The 12,600-nt window shown below is 41.4% G+C and overlaps 1 protein-coding gene across 9 annotated transcripts in view; it reads left to right on the top strand.

The window, feature by feature from the left end:
* The window catches only part of LOC123930849 (zinc finger protein 45-like), a 156,542-nt gene that overhangs the window by 39,764 nt on the left and 104,178 nt on the right, over positions 1-12,600 (top strand). The window contains exons 10-11 of one of the 9 annotated variants that reach the window (XM_045987270.1): positions 104-234; positions 337-2,693. The exons of 7 other annotated variants lie outside the window; for them this stretch is intronic. In XM_045987270.1, the coding sequence (XP_045843226.1) occupies positions 104-234; positions 337-1,932 (1,727 nt within the window). In that variant the 3' untranslated portion in view covers positions 1,933-2,693. Of the gene's footprint in view, positions 1-103; positions 2,694-12,600 lie in introns of those variants that run through there. One more of the 9 variants, XM_045987267.1, reaches the window with a different exon arrangement.

Here is a 12,600-nt window from a genome sequence, read left to right on the forward strand (position 1 = left end):
TGTAAAACTTAGTGTGATTCTAAACGGACTTAAGTTTGTAGCCTTGCCATCTCTGAACCAAGTGCTTATATGCCTCATCTCTAAATTCTCATTATTCTTTTAGGAGACAAGAATCTAAATGACCTGGAGACTCTTCAGGAAATTGGATCAAAGTTCCTGCCACATGAAGAGCTGTTCTGCTCGCAGATCTGGCAACAGGTTACAAAGGAATTAACCCAGTGCCAAGATTCCATGGTTAGTATTCAAGGAACTGGCTCTCAGTTGGAAAAACGAGGTGATGCCCTCTGTAAAGATGAGGGGTTTGGTAAAGGCTATAATCAGAATTCACATCTTCAGGTTCACCATAGAGACCAACTGGGAGGAAAAACCTACCAGGCAGAGGAGCATGAGAAAGGTTTCATTCAGCGCTGTCATCTTCAAACTAACCAGACAGCCCACGTAGGAGAGAAGCCCTATAAATGTGAAAAATGTGAAAACACCTTCCGTCGACTTTCAAGCCTTCAAGCCCATCAGAGAGTCCATAGCGGAGAGAAATCATTGAAGTATGACACATCGTTTAAGGGTTTAAGACAGAGGTCATCTCTTCGCCATCACCAGAGAGTCCCCACTGGAGAGAATCCACACAAGTACAAGGAATGTGGGAGGAACGTCGGGAAAAGCTCACATTGTCAAGCTCCTCTGATAGTCCACACATTAGAAAAACCTTATAAATGTGAGGACTGTGGGCTGAGCTTCAGTCAGAGCTCATATCTTCAAGTCCACCAGAGAGTCCACATGGGAAAGAAACCTTATAGATGTGAAGAATGTGGGAAGGGCTTCAGCTGGCGTTCGCGACTACAGGCTCATCAGCGAATCCACACTGGAGAAAAGCCGTACAAATGCGAGGCATGTGGCAAGGGCTTCAGTTACAGCTCACACCTTAATATTCATTGTCGAATCCACACAGGCGAGAAACCCTACAAATGTGAAGAGTGTGGGAAAGGCTTCAGTGTAGGTTCACACCTTCAGGCCCATCAGGTAAGCCACACTGGAGAGAAACCTTACAAATGTGAGGAGTGTGGGAAGGGCTTCTGCCGGGCCTCAAATCTCCTGGACCATCAGAGAGGCCACACTGGTGAGAAACCATATCAGTGTGATGCATGTGGAAAGGGCTTCAGTCGTAGCTCAGATTTTAACATTCATTTTAGAGTCCATACAGGAGAGAAGCCCTATAAATGTGAGGAATGTGGGAAAGGCTTCAGTCAGGCCTCAAATCTTCTGGCGCATCAAAGAGGCCACACTGGAGAAAAACCATACAAATGTGGGACGTGTGGCAAGGGCTTCAGCCGGAGTTCAGATCTTAACGTTCATTGTAGAATCCACACTGGAGAGAAACCCTACAAATGCGAGAAGTGTGGTAAGGCCTTCAGTCAGTTCTCAAGTCTTCAAGTGCATCAGAGAGTCCACACGGGAGAGAAACCCTATCAGTGTGCAGAGTGTGGGAAGGGCTTCAGCGTGGGTTCACAGCTTCAAGCCCACCAGAGATGCCATACTGGGGAGAAACCATATCAGTGTGAGGAGTGTGGGAAAGGATTCTGTCGGGCCTCAAATTTTCTGGCTCATCGTGGAGTCCACACAGGAGAAAAGCCATACCGGTGTGATGTGTGTGGTAAGCGCTTCAGACAGAGATCCTATCTTCAAGCCCACCAGAGGGTCCACACCGGAGAGAAACCATACAAATGTGAGGAGTGTGGTAAGGTCTTCAGTTGGAGCTCATACCTTCAAGCCCATCAGAGAGTTCACACTGGAGAAAAACCATATAAATGTGAGGAGTGTGGGAAGGGCTTCAGTTGGAGCTCAAGTCTTATAATTCATCAGCGAGTACATGCTGATGATGAGGGTGATAAGGACTTGCCCTCCGCAGACAATTTGCACAGGAAAGAAACTCCATAAAATTATATGTTTAATACCTCAAATGGGTGCTGAAATGGTCTAATTATCAGACCTGTCCTAGAAGACAAAGCATTTTATAAAAGAGTCAGTATTTATCCAGGGCTTGACATGTCACAGTGGTTGGGTGACCACACAGCAGAGAAGCCTCGTGAGGGCAGTGACATAAGGACTTCATTCAGAACGTTGACATTTAGCGGATACTACACGGAGGAGAGGCTTTGGAAGGACGCATCTGATCTGAAGTTGACTGAAGGTTCTGAGAGGAAAGTGCCAGAATTTTATATTCCATGAGAATATAAGCTCCCAAGAGCGTAGGGATCTGTTGACTGCCAAATCTATTCCATCTTTTCAGTGCCTAACACATGGTAGGTATTCAGTAATGTTAAATTAGTGAAAGGGAGAATGGTCATATGTGAAATTTTTACTCAGTTCTTCTCTAAAAATTTCTACGAAATGTGCTTAGAAGAGGAATTCTGCAAGGCTTGGAGGACATTTAAGTTGTACCCATGGGCTCATTTTTCCAAACCTACAGGTCCTGTGAACTAGTGTCTATCGACCAGCCAGTAGGTCCCAAATCACTTCAGTGGGTTGTGACCAGCACTTTTATATGCTAACATTTTATTGAGGTATAATTTGCATGCAGTAACATGCATAAATCTCAATTTTACAACTTCATGAATTTTGACAAATGTATACACTTATGTAATCACCAAAATCAATGTATACAATATTTCTATTAAACCAGAATGTTTCCTTGTGTACATTTCTAGTCATTCCCACCTCCAGTGGCAACAAGTTTGATTGCTATACCTCACATTGGTTAAGTCTGTTCTTTGGTTCAGTGTGTGTCCTCTTATATGTTTGGGTTCTCTTGATCAAATATATGATCATCTTAGTAGATTGAGGAAAGTAAAATTGATAAAATCAGTGTCCATTATAAAAATTGCTCAGTGAGATAAAAGACATCTATGAAAATTCTACAAGCTAACATTTTTTGTACAACTATTAGGGAATAGTTTGTATAGTAAAATCGACTCTTAGGTGTATCATTCTGTGTCATGGCAAATGCTGGTTGGTATTACTGCCAACTCAATCAAGATGTTCAACACTTCCAAGACCAACCCCCTACCCTGAAATTCCTTTGTACGCTTGTAGTCAACCCCTCTCCCTGTCTCCTCTCCCTGCCTTTGCAGGGATAGAGATAGAGATAGAGATAGAGATAATTATCTGCCTCTTTCCTGTCTGCATAGTTTACTTTTTTTGCAATGTCCTAAAATGGAATCATACAGTATATAATCTTTTGAGTCTGACTTCTTTCACTTTATGCTTCTGAGATTCATGAATCTTGATGTGTGGATCTGTAGTCATTCCTTCTATTGCTGAATGGTAGTCTAGTGTATGGACGAATCATGTTTGGTTTATCCATTTATCCATTTATCCATTTATGAATTCAAGGATATTTGACTTTCCAGTTGTTAGCGATTATGAAGAAAACAAGTGATAATTATTTGCAAAGAGGTATGTTTGTCAACACAGGTTTTCTTTGTCTTAGTAAATATTTAAATAGTGGAATTGTGTAGTATGTCTAACTGTATGGAAAGCTAACAACTCTAAAATGGGTATACCGGGGGGCACCTGGGTGGCTCAATGGGTTAAAGCCTCTGCCTTCGGCTCAGGTCATGATCCCAGGGTCCTGGGATGGAGCCCCGCATCGGGCTTTCTGCTCAGCAGGGAGCCTGCTTCCCTTCCTTTCTCTCTGGCTGCCTCTCTGCCTACCTGTGATCTCTGTCAAATAAATAAAAAATAAATAAATAAATAAATAATAAAATGGGTATACCGGTTTGCATTCCTACCATCAATGCATATTAGGGTTTTGTTTTGTTTTTACCATTTCAATAGGTTTATTGTGATATCTCACTTTGGTTTTAATTTGCATTTCCGTAATGACTGTGTTGGGCGTCTTTTATATCTGAATGTGGCCTGTATGTATATCTATTTTCTCTGGGAACTGTTTTCTTGTTCTTGATGTTTGAGAGTTTATGTGTTCTGGACATAGGTCCTTTGTCAGTTCCATGTTGTGCAAATATTTTATCTCTGTGTGTTTTGTGTTTTTATTCTATTATCAGTGTTTTTCACAGAGTAGAAATTTTGTTTTTGATGAAGTTCTGTTTTCATCTTCCATGGATTGTGCTTTTGGTTTTAGATCTAAGAACTCTGCCCAATCCAGGGTCACTAAGATTTTTCTTCTTTTTTATCTAAAAATTTTATGGTTTCAGGTTTTGCATTTAGGTCTCTGATCCATTGAGTTCATCTTTATAGAGTGTGAGGTCAAGGACAGTGTTTTTTGGCCTATGAACATCCACTTACTAAGTATCCTTTTAATATCAAATTTCTGTTGGCCCTTGTGGAAAATCTATTGATCATACATGTGTGGGTCTTTTTCTGGCCTCTGCTTGGTTCCATCAATCTGTGTGTCTATCATTTTGCCTTATATAAGTCTTGAAATGAGATGGTATGAGTTTTCCAACTCCATTCTTCTTTTTCAAAATGTTTTGGCCATTTTAATTTGTTTACTTTTGTATAATTTTTAGAATAAGTTTTGTGATTTTTAAAAATAAACTAATTGCTGGAAATTTTGTTGGGATTGCATTGAGTATATATAGATGACTTTAGGGAGACTTAGCATCTTAGCAATATTAAATATTCTAAACCACAGACACAGAATATCTGCCTATTTGTTTAGGACCCTTCCATTTCCTTTTGTCAATAATTTGTAGTTTTCAGCACATAGATTCTGCACATATTTTATTAGATTATATTTATACCTAAGTACTCTGTGTTTTTTGGTGCTAAATTAAATGGTACTATTTTTCAAATTTCAATTTCCAATTGTTTATTGCTAGTATATAAAAATGCATCTGATTGTTTTATGTATTTTATGATCTTGTCAAACTTGCGTATTAGTTAAAGTTGCCATTCTGTATAGATTCCTTGGAACTTTCTGTGTAGATAATCATGTCATCTGCAAAAAGCTTTATTTTTCTATGCAGTTGATGTACATGTTACAGCAATTTCATTGTGTTGTAAGGAAGTACCCCCACCATCGTTAGATTTGGGTAACACAACTCATGATGGTAGTGCTTTGGGATGATCTAAGGTAGAGGGGATAGCTGTCTAAGAGAAGGTCCAGAACAGAAAGAATGGTCAGTGTTCAGGTATTTTATACAGTGGAAGTCTTCCCTGAATAAGTTTAAAAAATGGTGGAAGGTTGCACTTTGGGAGTGGTAGGTGAACCTTATCAGAATTATGAAGGAGGCAGTGAACATGGGCAGGAGATGAAGCTTATAATTTGCAGACACTAAATCATATGTCCAAGTTTCTTTCCTATGGTCCTCACAATTCGCTTCTGACATTTGGGCTAGCATGGCAACCTCCCAGGTATCCCTGTAAAGAAACTGGTATTTGAAAGGGCACATTTTCAAGTTGACTGAAATAATCTGGTTGATAGTTTTTTGTTTTGTTTTAAGATTTATTTATTTATTTATTTGACAGAGAGAGAGAGAGATCACAAGTAGGCAGAGAGAGAGAGGAGGAAGCAGGCTCCCCGCTGAGCAGAGAACCCGATGTGGGGCTCAATACCATGACCTGAGATCATGACCGGAGCCAAAGGCAGAGGCTTTAACCTACTGAGCCACCCAGGTGCCCCTGGTTGATAGTTTTATGAAAGAAAATGTGGGGCCAGATAAAAGTCCAGGTAGAGGAAGGATCTGAGAGAAGAGTGGGGATTCAAGAAATCTCTTGGAGTATGATAGTAACTTGGCAAAATCATTGACTATTTTGATTTGTTGCTTTATCTATTGAACTATTTTAGAGACTTTTCCTATATTATTGACCTACATACAGCCAGAGGTTCCCTTCAAGGATCTACCTTGAGATGCCAGTGCAATGTTATCGGCTCCTACAGCAGCTGCACAACTTTCTGTCTTATTAAAGCCTTCTAAATCTTGGGCTTTTTGATATATGTGGTCTGCCAGGAGTTGTGACATTGTTTGGTTGGCCTCTAGGTGCTAAGTCTGTGGTACAGAACTGAAAGGACCTAGGCTTGTGCCTATTATACCAAAAATTGTGGTGTTTATATAAAATGTATTAAAAAATGAGGCCTAATTTATTTTATTTTTTTCATTTTTTTATTTTTATTTTTAAGAGGTTTTTTTTTTCCAAGATTTTATTCATTTATTTGACAGACAGATCACAAGTAGGCAGAGAGACAGGCAGAGAGAGAGGAGGAAGCAGGCTCCCTGCTGATCAGAGAGCCTAATGTGGGGCTTGATCCCAGGACCCTGGGATCATGACCTGAGCCGAAGGCAGAGGCTTAACCCACTGAGCCACCCAGGTGCCCTGAGGCCTAATTTATAACAGATTTAAAAGATAGCCTGTGTGTACCCTGTTGTGGGTACATTAGTGTGTACATAAGGGGGCATTTTTTTAAAAGATTTTATTTTATTTATTTGACAGAGAGAGAGATCACAAGTAGGCAGAGAGGCAGGCAGAGAGAGAGGAGGAAGCAGGCTCCCTGCAGAGCAGAGAGCCTGACACGGGGCTCGATCTCAGGACCCTGAGATCATGACCTGAGCCGAAGGCAGCGGCTTAATCCACTGAGCCACCCAGGCGCCCCAGGGGGGCATATATTTTTAATAGCTGCATGTATCAACAGTTGTTGGTAGAGGCTAGGAAGGGCATGAGATTTGTGAAGCAAAAGATAATGAGGAAGAGTCTGATGAGGTTGAGGAAGTGCTGGGGGAAGTAAAGGAACTGGAAGGTGACCAAAGAGGTTAGTGGTTAACATGGATAGCAAAGACCTCCAAGGGCATGGGAATTAGTTGTATAAGTGGTTTACCCACTGGGGTGCCTGGTCCAGCATTGTTGGAGTTTCATTTTTGGGGAAGTATGTTAACTGTTTTATAGATATTATCCACCAAGAGGAGGAAAGTAGGAAGTGGTGTAGTGATGTGGGAATAGTGGAAAGTGTAGCATGGATTGTCGAACAAAAGGATTGAAGCTGATGTGGTTGTGGCGGGCATAGTGGAGAGTGGTGTGGGGGCAGTTACCGTGTCCAGGTCCCAGCTCTTAAGCATGGAAGGAGGTGGAGTTTTAAACTTACGTAGGGCTAATTTCACCCAAAGGTGAAATTAAGTGGTGAGGCATCAGTGTATATAAATTGACTAATTTGCAGGGTGCTAGCTCACAACAAAAGGGCAACACAGGAAGAAGGAAAAGAATGGTTCAAGCACAAATTTAAATAATTTACTTTGTGTTCCTTGATGCATTGAAGTAGGTAATAGGCAATAGTAGGTCCCCGTGTACTTCATTAGGACCTGGGTATGTTTAGGTAAGTAAGGACCTGGAAATAAGCTTTAGTTTCTTACAGTGTGCCTACGTTTTATAAGGGAGGAGGATAGGGAGGTTGCAGAAATATACATAAGCAGAGAAATTGGGAGCTTCAGTTAAGTTACCTACAATAATATTGGCATTGGCTAAGTCAGGAACAAAGTGTAATAAGCAAGGCTACATAGATTGAAACTTTGGGGATAAGGCAGAAGGTGAGTGATTTTTTTTAAAGGGGGCATTTGGGAGGTTACAGTGGCCATAAAAGGGGGTACAGGTTGGCTGGAAAAACTGTATGTTGGACTTGGAGCCAAGGGGAGTGTCAGAATTATTATTTGATGGGCTGTGGCATGAAATTGTGATAGAGTATCTTGAGTCAGCATTAAGGTTGGAACTGTTGGTTGTGCTGAAGTTATCATTCGGGATGCTTTAATCTTTTTGGGCTGAGACCCTCATCCCTGAGCTGATGGTTGTTGTTTGTGCTGTCATCTGTGATTGAGTGGTGGGTAGTACCTTTAAGGACCCCGTGTAGTAGATGATGGAAACTCTTGATATGAATTCTGGGCTAACACCCAAGACCTCAAGGCAGAGTTCTATATTTGAGAAATTAGTACAAGACTGACTGAAGACCAAGGGATCTTCAACGTGCTCTGGGGCACGTTGGCTCTATCAGGTGACCTCATATGCATTAGATGTAGAATATAAGTAGACTTAGGAGCTCTACCTATACAGATACATATTGTGTCTTCTGTCACTTTTACCTCCATTTGTTATCAAATAAAGCTGTGAAGTAACTGAATGCCCAAACAAGGAGTTTGGCATTGAGCTGGAGTGGGAGAATCTCAGGTCCAGATGAGCCAAATGAGATAAGGTCAGGCGAAGTAGAGCTATAATGTCCCACAATGACATATTTTTGCCTTTGATGTGTGGTCCTCAGCCCGCTGGGGGTGCCTGCTTATTATGATGGGAATCATGGGCATTGTCATCCCAGATCCTGTAGTGGCTCCCCCATTAAGTATTTACATAATGGGCTGAAGCCAGAGCTGGTGTCCTATTTAAGAATGTTGGTGCTGGGTAGGGCACATGGGTGGCTCAATAGGTTAAGTGTCCGATTCTTGATTTTGGCTCAGGTCATGATCTCAGGGTCATGAGATCAAGCCCCATGTCGGGCTCCCTGCTAAGTGTAGAACTTGCTTGGGATTCTCTCTCTCCCTCTCCCTCTGCCTCCACTCTCTTGCTCACATGCCCATGTGTGCTCACATGCATTCCCTCTCTCAAAAAAAAAAAAAAAATGTTGCTGCTGGGAACTATAAGATCTTCCCCTTGTTTAAAGATCTACACAATTACAGGTATGGGACTAGGTACAAGACATACTTCCTATAAAAGGAGACTCCCATTAGCCAACCTTTATACTGTTGGGGAAGGGTAGCAAGTTTGGCAGAGACCTCTTTTGTGGCCTATAGAATAATCTTTTCAGCGGTCATGGGCCCTCAGTTCTCAGTGGATCCCATTCTATTATCTGCCCTAGAACTGGTTGCCAGTCCAGCACACATTGTGCCAGAACTGAAGAGGCAGGATTTGGAGAGGGTGTCTTTGGGTGAAAAAGGGAGTTCTATCTGGGTATTGAAGAGCCTGGAAAGAAAAAGGATGGTCCCCTGATGGCATTTTGGCAGTCTTGGGACCTAAAGATTGAAAGTTCAAGGTGACTAAAGAAGTGTGCAGAAGAGAGAGCCATTTGGAAGCCATTTTCCATTTTGTGATTTTAGTATATGTGCTGCCAAATCGAGCACCCATTTTGTGATTTTAATAGGGCATCCTTCAGTAGACCATTATTTCTCTATCTGTAGATGATAGGACAAGCTCATGTTCCAAATGATGTTTTTTTGGTAAGGTGTGTGCCTGATCTGAATGAGTACTAATGTGTATCCTGATCAGAGTTAATGATATCTGGGGGCCCAGAGGAGATGTAATCAAGTTTTAATGAAGTCTATTATGGTGATGTTGGCGAGGCACACCTGGAAGAATAATTCAGGAAATCAGTTTACTTATTATTAACAGAATATTATAAAGGATACAAGTCAGTTTTCTTCCCCTTTCTTTCTTCGGGGACTCCCATAATATGTATATTGTTTTTCTGTAGTATAGCCCATAATTCACATGGGCTTTCTTCACTCTTTGCTTCTCTTCTCTGACTGAAAATTTCTTTTTTTTTTAATTTTTAAAAAATTTTAAAAAGATTTTATTTAATCATTTGACAGAGAGAGACACAGTGGGAGAGGGAACACAACCAGGGAAAGTGGAAGAAGGAGAAGCAGGCGTCCAAGCAGGGAGCCCAATTCGAGGCTCGATCCCAGAACCCTGGGATCATGACCTGAGCTGAAGGCAGACACCCTATGACTGAGCCACCCAGATGCCCCTGACTAAAAATTTCTAATGACTCATCTTTGAACCAATAGATTTTTTATTCTGCTTGACCAAGTCTGATGTTCATACTCTCTATTGTACTTTTCATCTCATTCATTGTATTTGGGGGCTCCGGAATTTCAGTTTGTTTCTTTTTTTCTAACTTCTATCTCTCCACTGAACTTCCTGTTTTGTTGACATATTCTTTTCCTAATTTTGTTGGGTTGTCTATCAATGTTCTCACTAAGCTTGCTCAGAAGTTATTTTGAATTCTTTGTCAGGCAATTCTTCACTCTCCATTTCTTTGAGGTTACTTACTGAAGAATTATTGTGTTCTTTGGTGGTGTCCTGTTTCCTTGATTTCTCATATTCCTTGAAGTTTTGTGTTGCTGTCTTTTCATTTGAAGAAGGAGTAACCTCCTCCAGTCTCTACTGAGTGGCTTCAGTAGAGAAATACTGTCGCTAGTCAGCTAGCTAGGGATTCTGAGGCTTTCTCAGAACTTTTCTGTGGATACATCCAGTCCACACTTTGTCTTCCCTCTGATGGAGGACATTTATAAGAATGTATGCTTTTTCTCTACCCCACAAAGCCAGGCTTGGTGTTGAGAGCCTCCCTTATTTCCCCTTATGGTTTTTCCCTGAAGTGCTTATGTTTGTGTTCCTTTTCCAAATCCTACAGAATTTGGATGGCTTTTTATGTGTGTTTGCTAGAGGTCTGTAAAAGCTCATGCATAGCATCTCCTGGGGTGGGTGCAGGGAGATAGTCACAAGGTAGAGGAAATGAGGCATGTGGAGGGTTGGCGGTGCCAGTGGGCAGTTTGCAGAGACTGCAGGAGAGGCATCCCCAGCAGCAGCTTTTGGGCAGACTTTCTGACAGTCTGTGAAGCATTTAATAGAATCTGCATATCTTGGATGAGTTCCCAGCCCTGGTTGCTGTGCTCCCAGCCTCTCCCAGCCATTCAGCTATGCGGATCACATCAGTATTCTGGGTAGAGCAGGAAAGAAATGAGCCTCTTGAGAAGCATCACACACCACGGGGGAGGCCGAATACGCTTTCATATGATCATACTTTCCCACATGGGGGAAATTGCAGACCAATGGGATCTCTCTTGGCAGTGAGTTCTGCTGTCTTGGAGGAGAGAGGACACAGATAAAGTGAACTGTTCTTATCTTCTTCAATACATCTGTTCTCAGATTTGTTGCTCCAACAGTGCTAGAACTTTTCTGTTGAATACAGAATACCTACAAATGTACCCTTGTCCCTGAGAGACTGCTCTCAAACCCCTGAATTTTGCAAAGTCATCCTTGCCAGTAGAAGCAGCCATTCCACTACTGCCTGAGGAAATTGACCCTTTTATGCCTGAAGAACATGCATAGAGATAGATACATTGAATGACACTGCTGATTCTCCTCAGGACCAAATCCTGCTACACTTCTTTGCTTCCGCACTTATACTTAGATTCAATTCATACCTCATACCAAAGACTTAGTTACAAATATGACACTGAGGTGTTGGTCCACATCTCAAAAGAATTTCATGATTTTTCAATTTATCTGGACAAATCTGGGAACATGTTTGGGAATGGATCTTGGAGATATGGGGTGATGGTACAAGGAGTATAAAATTTGATGACATGAATATATTGAAATAGGCTCACTAAGCGTAGATTCTGGATCTAAAGTTTTAGCTCCTTAAGTTGGAAAGTTTTTTTTTGTTTTGTTTTGGTTTTTTTTTGGTTGGTAGGTTGAAAAATGGAAGGAAATGTAGCTACAGTAAGTTGGGCTGAAATTCCAGAATTTCTTTGGTACAATGTAGAGGAAAGTGATCGAAGTCTTAGGGAGATTTGAATGTTAGAGCAGATTTATCATGTTAGACATGATCACCAGCCCTCGAGGGATAGAGAAATCATAGTTCACCATGAGAAATAATTTGTGAGAGGAATCTTAGTATCTTTGAAGAGTTCAAGGTTTGTTCTTCTCTGTAGATGAGGTATTACAGTGGGAACTCCATTGAACTGGGATCCCTAAATGAATTTAATGATGGGATCCACCGGATCCCTAAATGAATTTAATGATGGGATCCTAGTGTGATGGCAGCCAAGCAGTGGCATTTAGACCCAAGACAAGTTGGTTAGACATGCTCTAATGGACAACAGAGCCAACATAGTGTTCAGAATAGCCTGATATATGACATTGGCTATTGACTTTAATGTCCCTAAAACAAATAGATGTGAAGAGTACTAAATTCTTATTTGATATGCATAAATAGAATAGTTCCAAGTCTTGTGAACAGAAGTCCAACTGCATCCACCAAAAATAGATACTGACTACTTCTTAAGCAGTACCCAGACACAAGCCAGTTTTAACACCCAGAATTTATTGAATTCAGAAAAGGCTGCATCTTCCTGAGTAAGTATCCCATTACCCTGCCAAGCACTGCAGTTTTAATCTTTTCCCCAGGCTTCCCCCAAAGGGACCATTTACCTGGGATTGCCAGATCCTGGCTCTGACATTGATTGATGCTGATTGGCCCTGGTGAGCAGGAAGTCACTGTTATCCTAGGCATATTGGTAAGACTACATGCCAGAGGATGGGAAATAAATTCCCTAAAAATCTAGGTGCCTTCCACTTCAGTAAAATTTCTAGGGGATCGTTAATGTGGGCATGTTGAAATACCACTAAAGTAAAGGACATGTTGCATCTGGCCCCTCCTGCAACCCAAAGAGAATCACCATGCCTACTGTGCTCCCTCAGATTTCTGAATAAGCGTATTCCTCATTGGGGAGTGCTATTCTGTTCTTTTTTGTGTGACCTAAAAACTGGCTGGAGCCCAGAGGAAAAAAAGGCTCCCAACTAGTCTAGGCTGCCATGTATAAGCTG

The sequence above is a fragment of the Meles meles genome, chromosome 19, assembly GCF_922984935.1.
Source record: "Meles meles chromosome 19, mMelMel3.1 paternal haplotype, whole genome shotgun sequence".
NCBI classification, from domain to species: domain Eukaryota; kingdom Metazoa; phylum Chordata; class Mammalia; order Carnivora; family Mustelidae; genus Meles; species Meles meles.